Source organism: Acanthisitta chloris, unplaced genomic scaffold, assembly GCF_000695815.1.
Source record: "Acanthisitta chloris isolate BGI_N310 unplaced genomic scaffold, ASM69581v1 scaffold14401, whole genome shotgun sequence".
Lineage (NCBI taxonomy): Eukaryota > Metazoa > Chordata > Aves > Passeriformes > Acanthisittidae > Acanthisitta > Acanthisitta chloris.
This window is the reverse complement of record NW_008657794.1, coordinates 1-18,769: the sequence shown is the minus strand read 5'-3', so window position 1 is coordinate 18,769 and position 18,769 is coordinate 1. Positions and strand designations below refer to the sequence as shown.

At 43.8% G+C, this 18,769-nt stretch overlaps 2 protein-coding genes across 3 annotated transcripts; one reads left to right on the top strand and one right to left on the bottom strand.

Annotated features, from left to right (window-relative positions):
- The first annotated feature begins 3,344 nt into the window (after positions 1-3,344).
- LOC103811875 (glutathione S-transferase) lies at positions 3,345-10,777 on the top strand. Of its 2 annotated transcripts, none has more exons than XM_009084876.1 (6): positions 3,345-3,446; positions 4,726-4,777; positions 5,002-5,134; positions 6,198-6,339; positions 9,635-9,766; positions 10,503-10,777. In XM_009084876.1, exons 1-6 carry the CDS (start codon positions 3,360-3,362, stop codon positions 10,623-10,625), a joined length of 669 nt encoding a protein of 222 aa, XP_009083124.1. In that variant the 5' UTR covers positions 3,345-3,359; the 3' UTR covers positions 10,626-10,777. The 2 variants fall into 2 exon arrangements, with proteins under 2 accessions (XP_009083124.1, XP_009083122.1); XM_009084874.1 differs by having other exon boundaries at positions 3,360-3,446; positions 4,726-4,792; positions 5,008-5,134.
- A 2,077-nt stretch (positions 10,778-12,854) lies between these two features.
- TMEM14A (transmembrane protein 14A) lies at positions 12,855-17,071 on the bottom strand. The gene is made up of 4 exons (XM_009084873.1): positions 16,988-17,071; positions 15,646-15,747; positions 13,621-13,708; positions 12,855-12,894 (listed from the first exon to the last, which is right to left on the bottom strand). Exons 1-4 carry the CDS (start codon positions 17,061-17,063, stop codon positions 12,855-12,857), a joined length of 306 nt encoding a protein of 101 aa, XP_009083121.1. The 5' UTR covers positions 17,064-17,071.
- Positions 17,072-18,769: the final 1,698 nt, after the last annotated feature.

Below are 18,769 nucleotides of genomic sequence, written 5' to 3'. Positions count from 1 at the left end.
GGGCTCGGTGGTGTAAGGTTGTTCTGCTGGAACAGTAGGACGAGAGGGCACAGACTCAGCTTTGCTAGGGGAGGGTTAGGTTGGAGATTAGGAAGAGATTTTTTCCAGAGAGAGTGCTCAGGCATTGGAATGTGCTGCCCAGGGAGGTGGTGGATTCCCCATCCCTGGAGGTTTTCAAGCTGAGACTGGATGTGGCACTTAGTGCCATGGGCTAGTGACCACGGGAGGGCTGGCCTTGAGGATCTTGGGGGTCTATTCCAACCCAGATGATTCTATAATTCTATGATTCTATGAATTCTATGAACAGCTGGGCTGGCTGTGAGGAACAAAGTGTTGCAGAGAACTGCTTCTGGAGTTCTTCCAATTAGGAAGATAGTATAAGATCTTGCAGCAGATTATGAGCTTACTGCTAAATTCATTTGTTTCTCACTTGAAGGCTGGTGCCTGAATTGTTTTGGACAAAACACTGTTTTTTTACTACAGCAGTCACAGCAGTAGCTGTCACTGACACCTGCCTGGGAAGGTCTGATGCACTGGAACATCAAGAATATTTCTGATTCGTTTTCAGGTCCATTATTGTTGTTGAAGAAAGATAATTTACCAACGTTTTGCACTATTTTGGAAAGGGATATTTGTTATAGAGCCATCACAGAGTCACCAAAATACTTTGCAAGCTCTGTAAGTGTCCAGCTTAAATCCTGAAGTCAGACCTTAAGCAGTGCATTTGCAGGAAGATATAAAGTTTTTCTTACCTGAACAAAAAGCCTCAACCCTTGGCCCATCCCCACAAGGAACTGTGATGAGCCAATCCAGCTTATGTTGATACCTGGGATTTTTTTCACTGACTCTTGTTTTGGTTTTTAGCTTTCCCAGCTGTTTTGAGTGGAACTGAGCTGACACTGGCAAGCAGGGCTCTATCTGGGCTGAATGCTATCAGCTCTGTTCTGAGCTAACTTCTTGCTCCACCTTGAGACTCCTGATCTGTGTCCCTTCCCCGACTCAGTCCCTGGGGGAAGGCTCCGGGGATGCTGTGCACACATGAACAGGACAGTGTGAGAAATCTAGTTTACATAAGAGGCTGGACCAGGTTAACTATAAAAGGGAGTGGATTGGACCTCCTCTCTCTCTTTTTCCTCCTTCTCTTTCTCCCTCACTGTTTGCCTCAGCTCTGGACAGCATCCACACAGCAGGACCAACGTGGGATCTGAGGACTGGTGATACTCTTTGTTCTCTCTCTCTCTTCTCCCCTTGTATTTCTCTCCTCTGTTGCATTGCCTGGGAAATGCATAGCTAATATTTTCTACCCCATACTCCATACTGAACTTTCCTGTGGGAATGAGGACTATGTGAAAGTGTGTTGTGGCTTGTTAGCGAACACTTTTGAGCAGTGGTGTAGAGAAGGTTGTGTGGAGACCTCAGAGCACCTTCCAGGAGCTGAAGGGGCTCCAGGAAAGCTGCAGAGGGATCTGTGTTAGGAGCTGCAGGGACAGGACAAGAGGCAATGGGTACAAATTGAAGGAGGGAAAGTTTAGGTCAGATATTAGAAAAAAAATTTTAGTCTAATTTTTACTCTAGCTTGTTAGCCAACACCTCAGTTTGTGTGTTCTGGCTTGTGAGCCAGCACGTTTAAGGTGTTTGTTGTGGGAGTTGAGAACTTCATTGAAATGTATTGTACAAAATTAATGGTTTGTTAGGCTCCACTTGTGGAAGCCTATTCTAAATTTAAGGTTAGCCAACACCTTTGGAATCTAAGGAATGCACTGGTTGTCAGAGTTATGGCAAGTGTACAATAAGGCATAAGACACATGTCCAGTGTCTTTGTTCAGCCTGAGGAGAATTTACAATGAACTTCACTACCAATGGGTTGTGACATCAGGGAAGTTTGCTCTTTCTGCTTGTGCTAGCCTGTCCTTGTAGTGTGTTTCTGAGCCTTGATCCCACATGCTGGATGTTAGAGTGCTTGTCCTGGCCGTGAGGGTTCAAGTGCAGATCTCCTCTGTGATGGAATAGACTTCAGACTGTCATCTACTTCCTGAGCATCAGGGAATAAAGTGTTTTTGAGATATGAAAGGTTGAGAACTCTCTTACCTGGAATTCACACAGTTCACACAAGTAGAAATGGAACACAGGTCATGGACTTGTGTCTGTAGAGCCTGGTGAGGGAGCTGTGTTCAGCCACTGCTCCCAATGCCTTGTTGCTGTTTGGATGTCAAAAATCTAGCCAGGCACTCAGCAGCTCAGACTAGATGCCAACTCCAGTCAAGACATAGTCAAGCCTTTATTACCAAGCACACATTTTGTATCAGGAGTACTTTGTTGTACAAGATTGAGGTGTCTGGGGCTATAGACATTGCCAGGGCTCGGTGGAAGTTGAGCTGTGGTTTTGCAGATCTGTCTTTTGGACAGAGACACCATGATCGAACTTTGTGGCTCATTTATGTGTTGTAAAGTCTATGCAAGAATAAATAAGCCTGGTTGTAAACAGATAAGACCTTGGCTTAACAATGAAGCATTCTGTGTCTGTGACTCTGTCTTATGAAATCTGCTCCATTCTTCTGGGACCCAGTAGTGGTAAGAATACAGTGTTAGCTTTGTTTCCTGCACCAGGCAAGCTCACATGAGCTGCTGATGTCATGCTATGGCATGTGACTGAACATGTTAGGGAAATTTGAAAGGGCAAAGTGTTTTATCCCAGTGCCATCATTGGGTGGGTTCACTTCAGTCCCTGCTGCTGGGGGCAGTGTCCACACCTTACTTGCCCAAGAGACATCACGGTCCTATTTGTTTGGGTTTGGTTTTACAGTTCAGTTTTCAGGGCAAATGGGATGTAAATCACTGTTACAGTTTAACTGTAACAGGACTAGCTAAATAGGGAAGTCAGTAGGCCTTGTGAGATAAATTGCATTTAAAAGCCCTGATTGGTAAAGGAGCTCTGAGTTGTCATAGGAGAGAGGTGAAAACAGCACTGGTGTGTCAGGGTTGGTGTTCTTTGGAAGCAAATCATGTCATACAGTCCTTTTCAGGTCTGGTGTGACATGGATGCTGTCCCAAAACACAACACCTACTGAAGAGACAGCATCACAAATGCATGATGCAGTAAATGTTTATTATATTTTGCCATGATTTGGATTTGAATTGCTGCATATTCTGGTAATGTGTAACTTTTCTTTTGTGTCATGAATCCAGAGGAAACTTGATTGCAACAATCCCAAGGATCTAGGCCTTGATTGCTCTTCTGCCTTTACATTCGTCCAACTGTATTGAGTAGTTTGGAGTGGAACATTTTAAATGCTAATTTAAAACATGTTTCCTTTCAGATCATCATTTTTATTTCGTGAGGAAACAAGAACCCTGAAGTCATGGCAGGGAAACCCAAGCTGCACTACACCAAGGGAAGGGGGAGGATGGAGTCAATCCGATGGCTGTTAGCAGCAGCTGGGGTTGAGGTGTGTACCTTCTTTTTATAAAGTCACAGAATCATAAAACCGTCAAGGTTGGAGGAGACCTCTAGGATCATCAAGTCCAACCATTAATCTTTCATTGCTGGAACCCCTAAACCAGATCCTCCAGTGTCAGATCCAGATGCCTCTTCAACACCTTCAGGGATGGTGACTCCACCACATCCCTGGGCAATGTCCCGGTCATCATGACTTCTCCGTGTCTCATGATTCTTCTCCACTGGAAGACCATCCATACCACATGCAAAGCTTTAGGGCATCATCTCCAAACAAAGTGCTTTTCATTCTTTGGGTCAGGACCTCCAGATCTGCCCTGAAGGCAGCAGTAGGGGATCTCTCTAGCTTCATATCAAGTGAAGACCATTGTAAGGCATCTTAATTTCTACATAAAGTTTTACTTTGAATATGGTTCTTTGAAACTATTTATACTCCGTTGGCAATCAAAGGCTTTTTAGTGGTGGTCACTTGTGAATTTTGCTGACAGAGAAGTGGCAGAGCATAAGAGCTGAGAAAACAAAGATCTCTTCATTCAAATATTCTCATTTAGCAAGAACAAACAAAGAGGGAGATAAGTGCTGTTTAACAGAGGCAGAACTTGTAAGAAATCTCAGTATTTCACATAGTATCAGTTGCTTAGAAGTGAACAATTTGGTGTCTGTTAACAGTTCATGCAGACAAGTAGTGTGTTCTTTACAAAAAGGAATAGGTTTTTGGAGCATAAAGCATTGTCCAGTACTGTGGGGGTGAGGACACTATAGTTCTTGATTATTTACTGGAGCAGAGTTGAAGAATAGGTGTAGAGGGTCTGTTAAGGAAGCTTTCCTGTGTCTGGCCTTCCAGAAGCCACTCTGGCAGTCTTTAAAATTTATTATCATGGTGCAACAACAGCATAACAGCTTGAGCTGGTGCCTCTTAGCAGGAACCCTGAACAAAGGAACCCCTGGGATTTTATACCCTCACAATCCAGGGGTGGGAAAGCCTGAGGTCATCAGCTCCTGCCTTGTCTCACCTGGTGGTGCCACAGGTCCCTGTGCCCTTTGTTGTGCAAAGGATTCACAGTCAGTTCTCAGCCTCTTCCCTGGGGCTCTGCCACCCAGAGCTCCATCTGCAGCTGCACGTGGAGCTACCTGCACTGAGTGTATCCCCCAACAGGCTCAGCACAAGGAGAGAAGTACAGACAATAGTGTGGAGAGGTGGAGTCCAACTTCCAGACTTCCTCACACTTCTCTGCAGTGACTCAGTCTTGTTTTGTCTCATTGCTTTTCAGTTTGAGGAAGAATTCATAGAAACCAAAGAAGACCTAGAAAAACTGCACAATGGTGAGTCTGGAAACTGTGCCCTAAACATCAGTTCACACCAAGGTAACAGAAGGAAAACTGGTGATATTTTTGTAAGACCTTCAATCTGAAGTGACACATAAAGAAGACCTAACTCCTTGTGGATGCTTTCACCCCTCAGGATTAGCAATGTCTTGGTCTGTTACCAGGCCTCCTTCTTAGTTTCAGTGTTGTTCTTGAGCAGTTTGCTTCCTTTTCTTCCCCAGATGGAGTCCTGCTGTTTCAGCAAGTGCCTATGGTGGAGATAGATGGGATGAGGATGGTGCAGACCAGAGCCATCCTCAGCTACATAGCAGGAAAGTACAACCTCTATGGAAAAGACCTGAAGGAGAGAGCCTGGTATGGTGACAATGTGTCCTGTGCTTACTGACACTCTTCCATGGATTTTAATACTTATAAAAGAATATTGCTGGGAAATATCTGCATGTAAAGCTGCAGGTACATCTGCCAGGGCTTTGGCTTCTCAGTGAATGGACTTTGTGACTGACAAATTATTAACTGCCAACATTCGTGAGAACGTTAGGGTCACCTTCAGGCTCATTTGATTTCACGGAGACCAGAACGGCATTAAGTTCTGGGGGACAGAAGTGCAGTAAGAAAGGCTAAATATGCTTTTTTTTTTTTCTTTAAATGTGAAAACAGTAGGAGAAAATTAGAGCTGCCTGCAAAAGAAATTAAGTGCTGCTAGGTGTTCTAATTTCCTTTTCTCAGCGTGGTAAGGATCTTTCACAGCTGATTTTAAACAAGACATGTTCAGTGGCTTCATGCTGCCAAGAGTTAAACCAATATTTTCCTGGCCTTGCTTTACTGTGTAAGCTCTTGAAGAATGGAGAATTTCCAATCTCATACTAAAAAGCGCTAATGCAAAAGCAAAAACCTTATTTACTGTTTCATTAAAAAACCAACAAAAGAACCTCATGCAAAAATTCAATTTAGTCCTTAACATAACTGACTGTGGCTTACTGTAGAGGGTTTATTTTGTGAGAATGGAAGGGCAGCTGCAGAGATTGTGGATTGTAATGGGCTGGGAATTGGTACCCAGCATCCTTTCATGATTAGACCTCAAAACTACGTGTTTCAGTGTGGTTTGCAGATGTTGTCTTTTCTCCCAGGGCGTAAACAAACAGATTATTAATGGAAAACAGCATGAACTCCACTTTAAATACATTTGTTGTAGCCTTGTATTTGTACCTTGCTTATTGCAGACTCTGTGATCCTGTTTGTAAAGATCTGTGCTTTGAAACAAACTGACCTGGAATCAAAGTGGAAGAATAAGAACATGAACTAGTGTCTTATGTTATATTCACTAATAAGCATTTTATTCAGGGATCACTTCAGCTTTGTGTTTCAGGAAGACAACCCAAGTGGAATGTTCAAATGATGTGTGAAATACTTGTTTCAGGATTGATATGTACGTGGAGGGAACTACAGACCTGATGGGAATGATCATGTATCACCCTTTTCAACCAGCTGATGCAAAAGCAAAGAATCTTGCCTTAATCATTGAACGAGCTACAACCAGGTACTTTCCTGTTTATGAGAAGGTAAGTGATAAATCACCAGGAGTTCACCAAGGCAGGAAAGGGGGATACAGGTTGCCTTTCCCACCCCACTCTTCTGTCCTCACACATATACTTTCCAGAAGGCAAGTAATAGTACAAGTCTGGAAATGTGTGATGGAGCCAGTATTCAGAGATGTGAATTGGCTGGTTTCAGCCCTAAGTCTCCTTGCTGTCTTCTTTAAGACTCCTCAAAGAGCAGATCCTTGTTTTTAACCCAGCTGAGTGACTGATGGCTCCTAGCATTTTGCAGCAATACACTATTTAAGTACTTGTGCCTACCTTCAGAACTTACTGCCTGAAAGTGTGATAAATTATCATAGGATCATTAAGGTTGATGATCTTATAGGTCTTTTCCAAGTGTAACTGTCAACCTAGCACCACCACCATGTTCACTATTAAACCATGTCCTCAAGTTCCATCTACACACATTTCTTGAACACTTCTAGGGATGGTGAGTCCACCACTTCTCTGACCAGTCTGTTCCAGTGCTTTATAACCCTTTCCATCAAAACATTTTTCCTAATAGCTCATTCAAACCTTGAGACCATGTCCTGTCACTTGTTACCTGGGAGAAGAGACATCCCCCACCTCTCTCCAACTGTGTCAGGGAGTTGCAGAGAGCCAAGAGGTCACCCTGCCATGTGATGGCACTCAGGATGATCTGCTCCACAACCTTTCCCAGCACAGAGGTTAGGCTGACAGGCCTGGAGTCCCCTGGATCCTTCTTCTGACCCTTCGTAGAGATGGGTGTCATGTTTGCTAATTTCCAGTCATCAGGAACTTCTCCAGTAATCCAGGGCTGCTGGGAGAAGATTTCGGGTGGTTTAGTGAGTTCTCTGACAGTTGCCTGGGGTGGATCTTATCAAGGCCTATGGACTTGTGAGCATCCAGTTGGCATAGCAGGTCTTTAGCCATCTCCTCCTGGATTATGGGGTGCACATCCTTAGATGTGCACAGAGAGGCTCTGCAAACAGGATGTGTCCAGCTTAGAAAGCATGAAGCAATTATTTACTGGTTGGCACACACTAAAGAGTTAGCCTGGAATGAGTAGTGAGGGAAGGCATTTGTATGCTTATCACACCCAGAGAGCACAGGAAGAGTCTTTCTTGGCTTGGTCAGGAGGGGATGGGTTGTTCTTTGGCTCTTTGCTTCTACCTGGAACATTGCCTGGCTGTTACTGAGTTGCCATTTGCTACCAGCTTGCTGTTTGTTCTGTTATTTTATTTTTCCTGTAAGGATATTTGAATTTTTTTTTGTGTAGTAACATTTTTCTGTTTGAATTGAGCCAGCTGTGAACCTCATCCCATGAGCCTGCTCCTGTTTGCCACTTTAAATCCTGTGCCTTGTGTGGTTGTACTATACAGACTTTGTACAATGCTTTGACAGAGCATAGTAGTCTCCTCAGAAGTCTGTGCCAAGGATAGAAAAAAGCTGTGTTGTTTCAGAGCTGAGCTGGGTTTCCAGCTTGAATCCTTGGTTACTGAAGTCCATTCAGAAAAATACAGAACTTGATGCAATTTCATGTCCCTCTTTCTCAGAGCCCTAAATAGCACAAGCAAAACCCACAGAGGTTGCCCTGTAAAATAGTAGTGTGAATGATGTAAGCCAGGACTTGTGTAACCAGAGTTTGTATAGATCTACTGCCAGACCAGTGGAAGGCTGTGCTGAGAGACATTGCACACATGGACCTTTCAAAGATTTGAAGTCTGATAAGTATTTAAGTTATAAAACAGAAAGTACACACCAATGTGTGGATGAGAAGCTCATGACAGTGGATGAGAAGCTCACTATGAGCTACAGTGAGTTCACAGCCCAGAAACCAACCCAGCCCTGGGCTGCATCCACGGAAGTGTGGGCAGCAGGGCAAGGGAGGGGATTCTGCCCCTCTGCTCTGCTCTGTGAGACCCACCTGGAATACTGCACACAGCTCTGGTGTCCTCAGCATAAGTCCAGAGGAGGTAATGAAGTTGCTAAAAGCACTGGAGCATCTCCCTGTGAGGACAGGCTGAGAGAGTTGGGGCTGTTTGATTAACAATTTATCTCTGCCCCAGCTCTTTAAGATGTCCATTGCTTATCAGGGTTTGCAGCCTATGTGTTGTTCCATCCTGACAGAAAACATCCCTAGCAGTGACTGTTCCCTCTAAACACTCAGCAGCCAGGTAAGGGCAGCAAAAGGCAATGTAAAGCCCTGCAGGCAACCTGGTTCTGATCATCTGTTTGGCAATTTCCATATGGCTTTGATAAACAAGGTGTGGTGCACCTGGTTGGAGCAGTGTAGGAAATAACTACCTGAAGGGATCAGCTTTGCCTCTGCCAGGGATTATTGCCTCTGTGGTAGACTTGGCAGGTGGGAGTGGAGAAGGAGTTGACTTTTTGGAGTCACGATCCCTGGAAGTGTTTGAGAGGTGTGTGGATCTGGCACTAGTGGATCTGGGTTAGGGTTTAGTGGTTCCAGCAGTGACAGGTTAATGGTTGGACTCAATGATCTTAGAGGTCTCTTCCAACCTTGGTGATTCTGTGATTCTATGACTTACAAAGTCACAGACTGATGTCTTGGTTTTAGTGAACATTTGTTACTTGTTTAAGTGTAGCATTAGCATAGCTTAGGCACAGACACATATCCCTTTTTGCTCCTGCTGTGATGGTCATAGTCATTCATGAATAAGGTAGGCTGGAGAGCTGGTAACTGCTCTGAAGCTGTGCTTCACCACAAATTCCTTCTGCATTCACCACAACTTGCCTGCTACAGTTGTTAGTAGCTTTGCCAGGCTGTGACTCTTGCATCAGCACTTCAATCCTTCCTTAGAGGATGAAGGATGGAAAGGTTGTTCCTTCCTTCTGGACCTATTTCAAACTCTAATCAGTAGCCTCAAACTTTGCTGAAACATCTTCAAGTCCCTTGAATTCTATCTTGAAAATTCAAAGTGTGCTACAGGTAAACTGAAGTAACTCTGAGATACTTCAGTGCTGTTTCTTTGGTATGATGTCTTTCTGGTGGCACTGGACTTGCTATACAGACGTAAGTTTCCCTTGTGGCACTGGACTTGCTCTCCAGCTATTTGGTGCAGTAGGTTAGAGTGAGAGATAGGACTGTGCACACTGAGCCATGAGTTCTGGTTGATTTTTTTGTATAAGGAATATCACTTTCTAACTTCATACATTCTTGCATGGATTTGCTCTGCTCTGTGTCTTTGTAGAAATGTCTGTAATGAAATATCCAGATAAAATTGCTGTATTATAAGAGTTTTTGCGGTTTTTCTGTGTTCATAACTTTTAGGCCTTAAAAGCCCATGGACAAGATTATCTTGTTGGCAACAAATTGAGCTGGGCAGACATCCATCTGCTGGAAGCAATTTTAATGACAGAGGAATGCAAGCCTGATATACTGTCTGCATTCCCTCTGCTGCAGGTTAGTGATCATCTGAGCTCAGCTTGGAATGTCACATACAAATTTCACTGACCAGTTGTAAAATCTCGTTGATGTTCATGTCTTTGGAGCCTTTGTACTCTCTGCTCTGTTTGTGTTGACTACCAAAACCTGAACCCACCTGCACTGCTCCCAGAGCTGCTGGGGCTCCCCTTGCTCCAGCTCTGCTTTTCCCATCAGTGCTCAGCTGGCAGGAATTCACTTACTAACACTATGACTTTGGTCCTGTAACTGCTACTTCCATGTCTTCAAACAAGCCATGAGCATCAGGAGGGGAAATCTGTGGTCTCTTGTGTTCCTGTCCTTTACAAAGAGAAATCATACACAAAGAGCTGTTAAGTTTCTTATGGCTTGACTTCTATGATGCTTTGCACTGAGGTATTCCTGTCCTTGTCTCCTTTTTCCCCCCAATATACCTGCAGAATTTGGATTCAGGCTCTGGGCTTTTTTTGCTTTCTTCTTTTTTTCTTTTCTTTTTCTGTTTCTACCTTTTACTAGATGAATCTTAACGTTAATATTAATTTCTCCTATCTCCATCTGGGAAACTAAGGTAAACTTTATACACCAGCATTGCAGGTCAGAAAAAGCTACTAAAGTTATTTTCTCTGTCTAATAAGTATGTCTGACAAGCAAAAATCCAAGTCACCCAATTTTCAAGCTATACAGGATGGAATTATAATTTCCTAGCTCTCATTGGCTTTGCTGTTGCTTCTTCCAGGCTTTTAAAGGAAGAATAAGCAACATTCCAACAATCAAGAAGTTCTTGCAGCCTGGCAGCCAGAGGAAGCCCCCAACAGATGAGAAGATGGTTGCTCTTGTGAAGAAGATATTCAGTTTCTAATCTGCTGAAGATAACACAGCAGTACTACATCACCAGAGCTGTGCCTTGGAAGTGTAAATTGCATAGATGTGCCCTGTAGCTTGCATCCTGTAGTTAGTGTTGAAACAGAATACACTTTTAAATTAGTGTACAAGGCTAATTTGGTCCTGCTGCATTTCACTGCTGTCTATGTCCCTTCAGAGCTGCAGTTTAAAAATCAAATGAATAAAAGCTTCAAAAATAAATGGAAATTAAAACTCATGGTCCTTGTAAGTTCATGGGCAAAAGTAAGAAACTTTTTAATCCCCACATGAATCTCTTAGAAGTTTGCTTGTTTTTTTTAATCACTGAAAGATCAAAGTACTTTGGGTTTAATTGTCCTGCTCTGGTTTTTCTCCATTGCAAGTACCTATTCCCTTGCTCTACATTTTGCTGCTTGGCTCAATGGTCAGTGAGGCAAATTCCCCTTGAGTGGGTTTTTTTGTAAAGTTTTTACCTTCTTGAGTCACTTCCCAAGTAGCTGTAAAGAGAACTACACTGGCTGCTCACCTTTTCAATAAAAGACTTAGTTTTACCTCAACAGTGCTTAAAGCATTCACCACTGTTTCAAATTCTCTACCCTAATTTCATTGGAACCACCACAGTTCCCTTTAGGAACTATGTGCCATAAACTATCCTTCTTTGCAGTTAGTTGTTTTTCTCAGCAGGGCTCAAATTGGTCAGGCAAACAATCAGCTGGTGAATGTACAGAATTGCTGCCCAGCAATTCTCCTTTCCTGACATGTGCCTAAGAAGAGCCAAGTGCATCTCAGGGGTACAAATAGCAGGTGCCCCAGTCACTGCATTTAGGATCTGGGGTAGCAAGTTGGAGTTGCAGAGAGCCAGGAGGTCACCCCTGAGCCTCTTCTCCAGGCTGAGCAACCCAACTCCCTCAGCCCTTGCCCATGTGCTCTGCCCTTTGCTGCCCTCGTTGCCCTTGGCTGGACTTGCTCAGTGGCTCAATGGCCTTTGGGCAGTGAGTGCCCAAAGCTGAGCACAGCACTGAGCTGGGACCTCCCCAGTGCCCAGTGCAGGGGGCCGACACTGCCACACTCTGCTGAGCCAGGACAAGGTGCCCTTGGCCTCCTTGGCCACCTGTGCACACTCTTGGCTCCCACTGAGCTGTGCCACCAGCACTGCCAAGTCCTTTGGGACCAACACCTCTGTCCCCACTGCTCCCTGAGCCTGGAGCTGCATGGGCTGTTGTGTGCCAAGGGCAGGAGCAGCACTGAGCCTTACTGACCTCAGCCGCAGATCAAGTCAGTCCAGGTCTCTCTGTAGAGCTTTCCTCCCCTCAGGCAGATCCACACTCACACCCAGCTTAGTGTCATCTGCAAATTTACTGTGAAAACTTTGTGTTCAATAGTGCACTCACCCATACCAAATCAACTTCGATCCCTGAACAGTTAATGACTGAAAAGTCTCTTTTCCTTATTGGGAGGACCTAGCAAGGTAATCTGTGTGAGACTGGAATGTCAAACCTGTTCAAGAGCACTGAGAGGTTGGAATCTCCCTGTGCAGGACTGCAAACCTTCCTCAGCTGTGGTTCATGTCAGTGGCAATTTACAGCATGGTAAGTGTTGAAACCACTCCTGAGCACAAAGCAGATCCCCAGACTCTTCCATTGGCAAAACAGCTCACTCATCTGCATCAAAACTCTAGAGGCTTTGAACATTTGACATTTTATTTGAACACTGATCATAGTTTTTACGTTCAGAGCCAGTGGGACATGTGTTTGAAAGGAAGGCAGGTTTTCTAGTGCAACAAAGTACAGGCCCAAGACTTTATTGATTAGAACTGATTATTTAATCTCAGAAACTATAAAATGATGCTTCAATACAAGACATATTTTTAGCCTAGATATGCTTTTAAATTTATTCTTCTCTCAGAGATATATTTCAAGTCTAATTCAATTTCCTGGGGTGCTCAGCACCTCTAAAAGAGACCAAACTTACAGAGAAAGATCCCTTGGGTAAACAGATTGCTTAAATGGAAGTAGATCAAAATACATCAAGAAAATACTTTAATTTAAAAAAAAAAGCTTGCACAGTATCAGCACATGTCAACAAGCAAATAACAGGTACAGATCTTTTACAGATAAGACAAATGCAACCTAAGACTTGTTCAGACTTATCTTTCAAGTATGAAGAGCTTGTCTGTCTGTTCAGTGGGCATGGCAGTCACATTCTATTCTTCAGTTGCCAAATTCTTCTACAGCAGCATAAAAACAAGCCTCAAAATCATCAAAAGGCTGAAAAAAAACCCCAAAACAAAAGGCATAAATGTGGCTGTGCATGAACAAAAGCAGTGAAAATCATCATTAAATAACAACTCATTCATAAATGACTGACACTAGAGCCCTGAGTAAGTCAGGGCTTTGGAAGGGTCTGAATCTCCAGACTCAGTTTTGGGACACACAGCCCAGCTAGGCTTGAAAACATCCACAATGGGCTGTAATGTCTTCCAGGTTAAGTTCTAGTCTTAAATTTTGCATCTTGACAATTTGCATCTGATTTTTTCCCTTCCTGTGCATAACTGGAGTAAAACACAGTGGTGTTCTACTAAATCTGATCCAACAGGTATTACTTGTTCAGAAAATGGGGATTCTGGCTTACAGCTGAAAATCCTTTTTAGTGATAGACTCACTGAGGGAAAAGATGACTGTGTCATATGAAATTAGGCTAATTTTATGCATCTGTGTTTGAACACACTGAGGTTTATCTCAGGTTCTTCCAAGAGCCTTATCCATATTAATTGATATTTAATTGCAGATCTGTGCTGAGAAAGTCATTCCAGATCAGCTGTGCCCATCAGTGAGGTGAAAAAACTGTTCACTGAAACAGGACTGTGACCACCAAACTGTGCAGATGCTGCATGATAAGTGACTTCCACTCATACTGCCTTGAATCAGGTGCCAAATGGCAACTCTTAGAAAGTCAGTGACATCTTTGCGTTAAGATCCTCAATAGATGTTTACCTCAGGCATGCTACTAGTCCAGCTGGCATTAACTTCTTGGACCTCTTGAACCTCATTCCCATTATAATGGTCAAAAGAAAAGATGAAACTGTAAAAGACAATTCAATACGTTTATGTTCTCACTTCTCCCTGTGGAGCACTGAGGAACATGGAGAGTTATCAAAGGTCATTGCTGGTTTGCTATGAACTGCAATTTAATCAAGTAAGATCAGAGATAGGGGTTATAAAAACATTTTCCAAAATGCACAACTGTGACTTCTTTCAGCTACAAATAAGGTTTCCAAGTGCAGCAGGATGCTAAATCTTATTCCATGGTTACCAAGTAGATTTATCAGACCATGAATTCTGCTCACAGAATCACAGAATGGGTCAGGTTGGAAGGGACCACAATGGTCATCTGGTCCAACCTCCTACTCCAGCAGGGCCAGCCCAGAGCTCATGGCTCAGGGTTGTGTCCAGAGGGCTCTGGAATATCTCCAGTGAGGAGAATCCACAACCTCTCTGGGCAATCTGTTCAGTGCTCAGTGACTGCACAGGAAAGAAGTTCTTCCTCGGATTCAGGTGGAACTTCCTGGGCATCTGTTTCTGCCCATTGCCTCTTGTGCTATTGTTTCTGTCCTGTGCCTCTGCCACCTCCCTGCAGATACTCCTATACATTGAGGAGATCCCATATCTACATTCATAGGGATACCAATAAGTAGGAAGAATCATTGCAGTAACAGTAACATGTATGTTAAAAGTACAGGAGCACTGTCCCATAAATCCCACCACCCTAGATCATGGCAGCTGCTTTCTAACTTTTCAAGGAGCTAGAGCATTCAGCTTTTTCTGGTTTATTTTTAGAATATTAGCTCTTTATTTGCTGAGCCTTAAAAACTGTATTGGAAGGTTTGCCACTTGGTTTTTTTTTTGCTACAGAATATGGCTATTGACAAATATTTTATCATGACCACAGGTTCCCTTGTTTCCTTTTGCTATGAGGAAACTATTTTTGCCTGTGACAAGAGGTTTTCAAGCTGAGACTGGATGTGGCACTTAGTGCCATGGTCTAGTGACCATGGTAGGGCTGGACTCGATGATCTTGGAGGTCTTTTCCAACCAGGTTGATTCTATGATTCTATTTTAAATGCATTTCTGCATGTGAAACCACAGCCTAAGCCAACTTTGCTAAAACCATGAATGAGACAAGCTTCCAATAGCTTTTACTGCAAGTCAGTTGTGTGAGGTCCATATTCCCCTCAGGGGTTGTAGTTTCTTGCCTCCATGAGGGTTTCACAGCAAACTAGCTAACGTAACAATTACTGCAGAGTTTATGTCCTTATCATAGCAGCAAAGGAAAAACACTAAGTCAAACTATGTTTCATTGGGAGCTGAGAATACATAACATTATGCAAGACTGGATCCCACACCTATTTTACTGCTGGAATTACATTCTAATCTGTTATGATAAGGTTTTTATTGCAGTTGTGTCCCATGGTTCTTATCCAGATTTCACAACAGGTGAAAGTTAGGCAATCGTCTCATAAAAGGAGGTGCTGCCAGGTGGCAACACACACCCCTGTTGGCTTTGTGTGACTGATCTGCCTTCCAGAATAATCACAGAATAACCAGAGCTGGAAGGGACCCTAGAGGATCATCCAGTCCAACCCCTGCCCTGCACAGACATCCCTGACAGTCACACCCTGTGCTGAGAGCATTGGCCAAACACCTCTGGAGCTCTGTCAGCGTTAGGGCTGTGACACTGCCCTGGGAGCTGTACAGGGCCCAAACACCTCTGGGGGAAGAACCTTGTCCTGATATCCAATCTAACCCTGTTCCAGTGCCCAAACACCCTCTGGTTTACCTTGCAAATGGTCCCACAGTTAAGCTCTTGAACTGTGCAAGCTAAGCTGGAAGTATCAAATTCTCTTTAAAAACTAACATTTCTACCAAAGCAACACTCAAACTTTGTTCAAAGAGAGAATTTTACATGCAGTTCAGGATGTTGTTTTTTCATTTGTTTGTTTACTGTAGTAAAACACTTACACAATGATATCTTCACATTTCTGGGATCACATGTCACACAGTAAGCTCCATAACCAGCCACAGAGCCAAAGGTCAGACCAGCAGCTAAGGAGATTTTACTACCTGCAAGGAGAAACCATTCAAGGGTTATTTCTCAATGCAATGTCTCTATCTATACAGTATTATCCAAACAGTTTAACAAAGTACTGATTTGTCCTGGTAGTTCCCCCAGTGTGAACAGAGAGGTGATATTTCTGCAGCTGGGTCACTCTCTTGCATGGCATTAGGGGCAAAGTCGATTAAGTTAGAGGTAGAAGATCAGGATTGAGTAATATTTACAACTGGGGAAAAAAATCCTTGAAGCACAAACCTGCGTTTGGCTATTTTCTGTATCTTCAGAAGGATTTTTGTCATTTCTCTGGGCTCTCTGTTCATTTTACTTATCTCTTACAGCATTTGAGAGTCTCAAAAAATGGTGGAAATGTGTCAATAAATATAAAGAGTCAACTGGATAACACAGGTAGTCATTGACTTTTTAGTCTGACATCTGCACAAAGAAATGGTATCACCAACATCACATTTAATTAGTAAAGGATAAGAAACCCAACAGTTAGATGGCAGTGGGGATGAAAATAAAAATTCTAAAAGTAACACAACAACTCCTATCAGTGCTATTGCAAAACTGGTTCCTAAATCAAAGAGTTTGAGTAATATATTTAGGTTTCTGAACAGGCATTTGTCTTGGAACCACAGGATAAAAGCATAAAATCAGCACAGCAGGCATGAGTTAGATTAAGCTGATTCCCAAATGTTTAGAAATAAAGAATTCAGACCCCTCTAATGTTATTTAGCCCCCAAACCTGTTAAGTACATTTAACCAAGACTTTGCAAGAAAATAGAAATCATTATCAATAAAAATATAATGTAGATATGCCATGAGGACTGAGCAGCTATTAAAGAGTGAACAGGTGAATGTGACCACTTAAATGCTTAAGCTGACCCAAGTACACCTCATGAGGCTCAGCTCATTTCCAGCAGTGCAAGATGGATTTAAGATGCAGTCATGGTAATTATAGCAAAGTTTTCATGTCTCACATCATTTTTTAGGATTTTTTACAAAGCATAGCAGATGCTTCAGATGATTGCCCAGGGAGGCTGTGGCTGCCCCAACCCTGGCAGAGTTCAAAGCCAGGTTGGATGAAATCTTGACCAACCTGTTCTGGTGGGAAGTGTCCCTGCCCAGGGTAGAGGGTTGGGACTAGATGATCTCTAAGGTTCTTTCCAAATCCTAAAATTCTATGATTCTGTAATTCATTTCCCAATCAGATGCTTCATTTCCAAATCCTGCTACCCCAGCACTCACCTTTCCTAGTGTATGCTACAATACCTCCAACAGCCAGCAACGAAGCGTATGCAAAGCCAATCCAGTCAATAGCCATGGTCCCAACTCTGGAAAAGAAAACACATTGCAGCTGAGACCAAACAAGGTCATTTCTCATGGTAAAAAAAGAAATCATTACTTAAAAGGTTTGTAAACAGCACTGCACTATCCCAAGTCGTGTTTGTGTCAAAACATGACTTCTGGTGTCAAACACACATTGACACCCATTGACACAAACAGCTGTGTTTGTGTCAATGTGTCAAAACATTCAGAAGGTGAAGGTGTGTCTGTTGGCTATTGTACCATCCTTTCACTAATTGCTGCCCTTCCTTAAAGCCCAACATCTAGGTATACCCTATTTCCATTAGGGGATTTTTTTGGGATGTATGTGGCATTTTTTTCTCAGTCAAAAATACATGTATCAAGCCAAAATCTTGATACCACCCGGAGCAAGAGTTTTGCTGCAGTTGCGCTGATCTGGGCACACACTGTGGATACACAGAGGTCTTCTGAGTGCACAGCTCAGTGCCCTTTCAACCAGGCTGCATCTCATGGATTTTGAGTGGAATAGAATGTCACAGACCCTGCACCAGGAAAAAAAATAGGCATTTTCAGTCTATGCAAACTTTCCAGACAGAAACTTTGGCTCTTTTGGGAAGCTGTATGAACAGCAGCTTCATCCTGTCTATGCTCCTTTTGTTTCACCTTTGTTGATTTCACCTTTCATTCATTTTCATAGAATCACAGAATTTTAGGGGTTGGAATGGACCTCAGAGATCATCCAGTCCCAAGCCCTGCCCTGGGCAGGGACACCTCCCAGCAGAGCAGGTTGCTCAAGGCTCATCCAACCTGGCTGTGAACACTGCCAGGGCTGGGGCAGCCACAGCCTCCCTGGGAAATCTGTGCCAGTGTCTCACTATATTTTGATGCACTGTCCGAAGTTAGGGTTTTGTCCTCCAAAAAGCAGTTAAGTTACTGCTGTAATTAATGCTCATCTCTCCTTCCTTGGCTGCTCTGTGCAAAGGCATGAGCAGCAGCGTCTGCAGCAACTCCTGCACCACCACCCGGTGGGATGTCTCTTTCCTTTCCTTCTCCCAGATTAAGTGTATCTCTATCAAATTAAGTGCATCCTTCCAAGTTAAGTGTATCTTTCCTTACATCTGGGCGTAAGTCTCCTTGATCAGGCAACCAGCAGCAGGACAAGAGGGCACAGACTCAAGCTCTGCCAGGGGAGGGTTAGGCTGGAGATTAGGAAGAGATTTTTTGCAGAGAGAGTGCTCAGGCATTGGAATGTGCTGCCCAGGGAGGTGGTGGATTCCCCATCCCTGGAGGTTTCCAAGCTGAGACTGGATGTGGCACTTAGTGCCATGGGCTAGTGACCACGGTAGGGCTGTACTTGAGGATCTTGGAGGTCTCCTCCAACCTGGTTGATTCTATGATTCTATGATTCTATGATTCTCTGATTCTGTGATTCTGACCCCGGTTTTCAAGGGTGGCAGCACACCCAGCGCTTCATGCCAAGCTTTTAACCCTTGCAGTGCGCGACTCCCCGCGATGCCTCGCACAGGAGCTGCGCTCGGGGGGACTCGGCAGGGTCGGGGGGACAGGACGATGCTCTTGGCCGGGGCAGGAGGTGTTTGGGAGCCGCATCACGATCGCGCCCCGCGCCCCCCGAGCGATCCGTACCTCAGCCCGGGCCCGAGCAGCACCGGAGCCGCCCCGGGAGGGAGGGACGGCGGGAGGAAGGGAGGGAGGAAGGAGGGA

Excerpts from the sequence above, each read along its gene's own strand:
- LOC103811875 (XM_009084874.1), top strand. The coding sequence starts at position 3,360 with ATGGCAGGGAAACCCAAGCTGCACTACACCAAGGGAAGGGGGAGGATG. Across the intron at positions 5,135-6,197 it reads GACCTGAAGGAGAGAGCCTG|GATTGATATGTACGTGGAGG; the intron begins GTATGGTGACAA and ends TACTTGTTTCAG. Across the intron at positions 6,340-9,634 it reads ACTTTCCTGTTTATGAGAAG|GCCTTAAAAGCCCATGGACA; the intron begins GTAAGTGATAAA and ends CATAACTTTTAG.
- TMEM14A (XM_009084873.1), bottom strand. The coding sequence starts at position 17,063 with ATGGCTATTGACTGGATTGGCTTTGCATACGCTTCGTTGCTGGCTGTT. Across the intron at positions 13,709-15,645 it reads AAATGTGAAGATATCATTGT|TTTCATCTTTTCTTTTGACC; the intron begins GTAAGTGTTTTA and ends TGTCTTTTACAG. Across the intron at positions 12,895-13,620 it reads GGACTAGTAGCATGCCTGAG|CCTTTTGATGATTTTGAGGC; the intron begins GTAAACATCTAT and ends GTTTTTTTTCAG.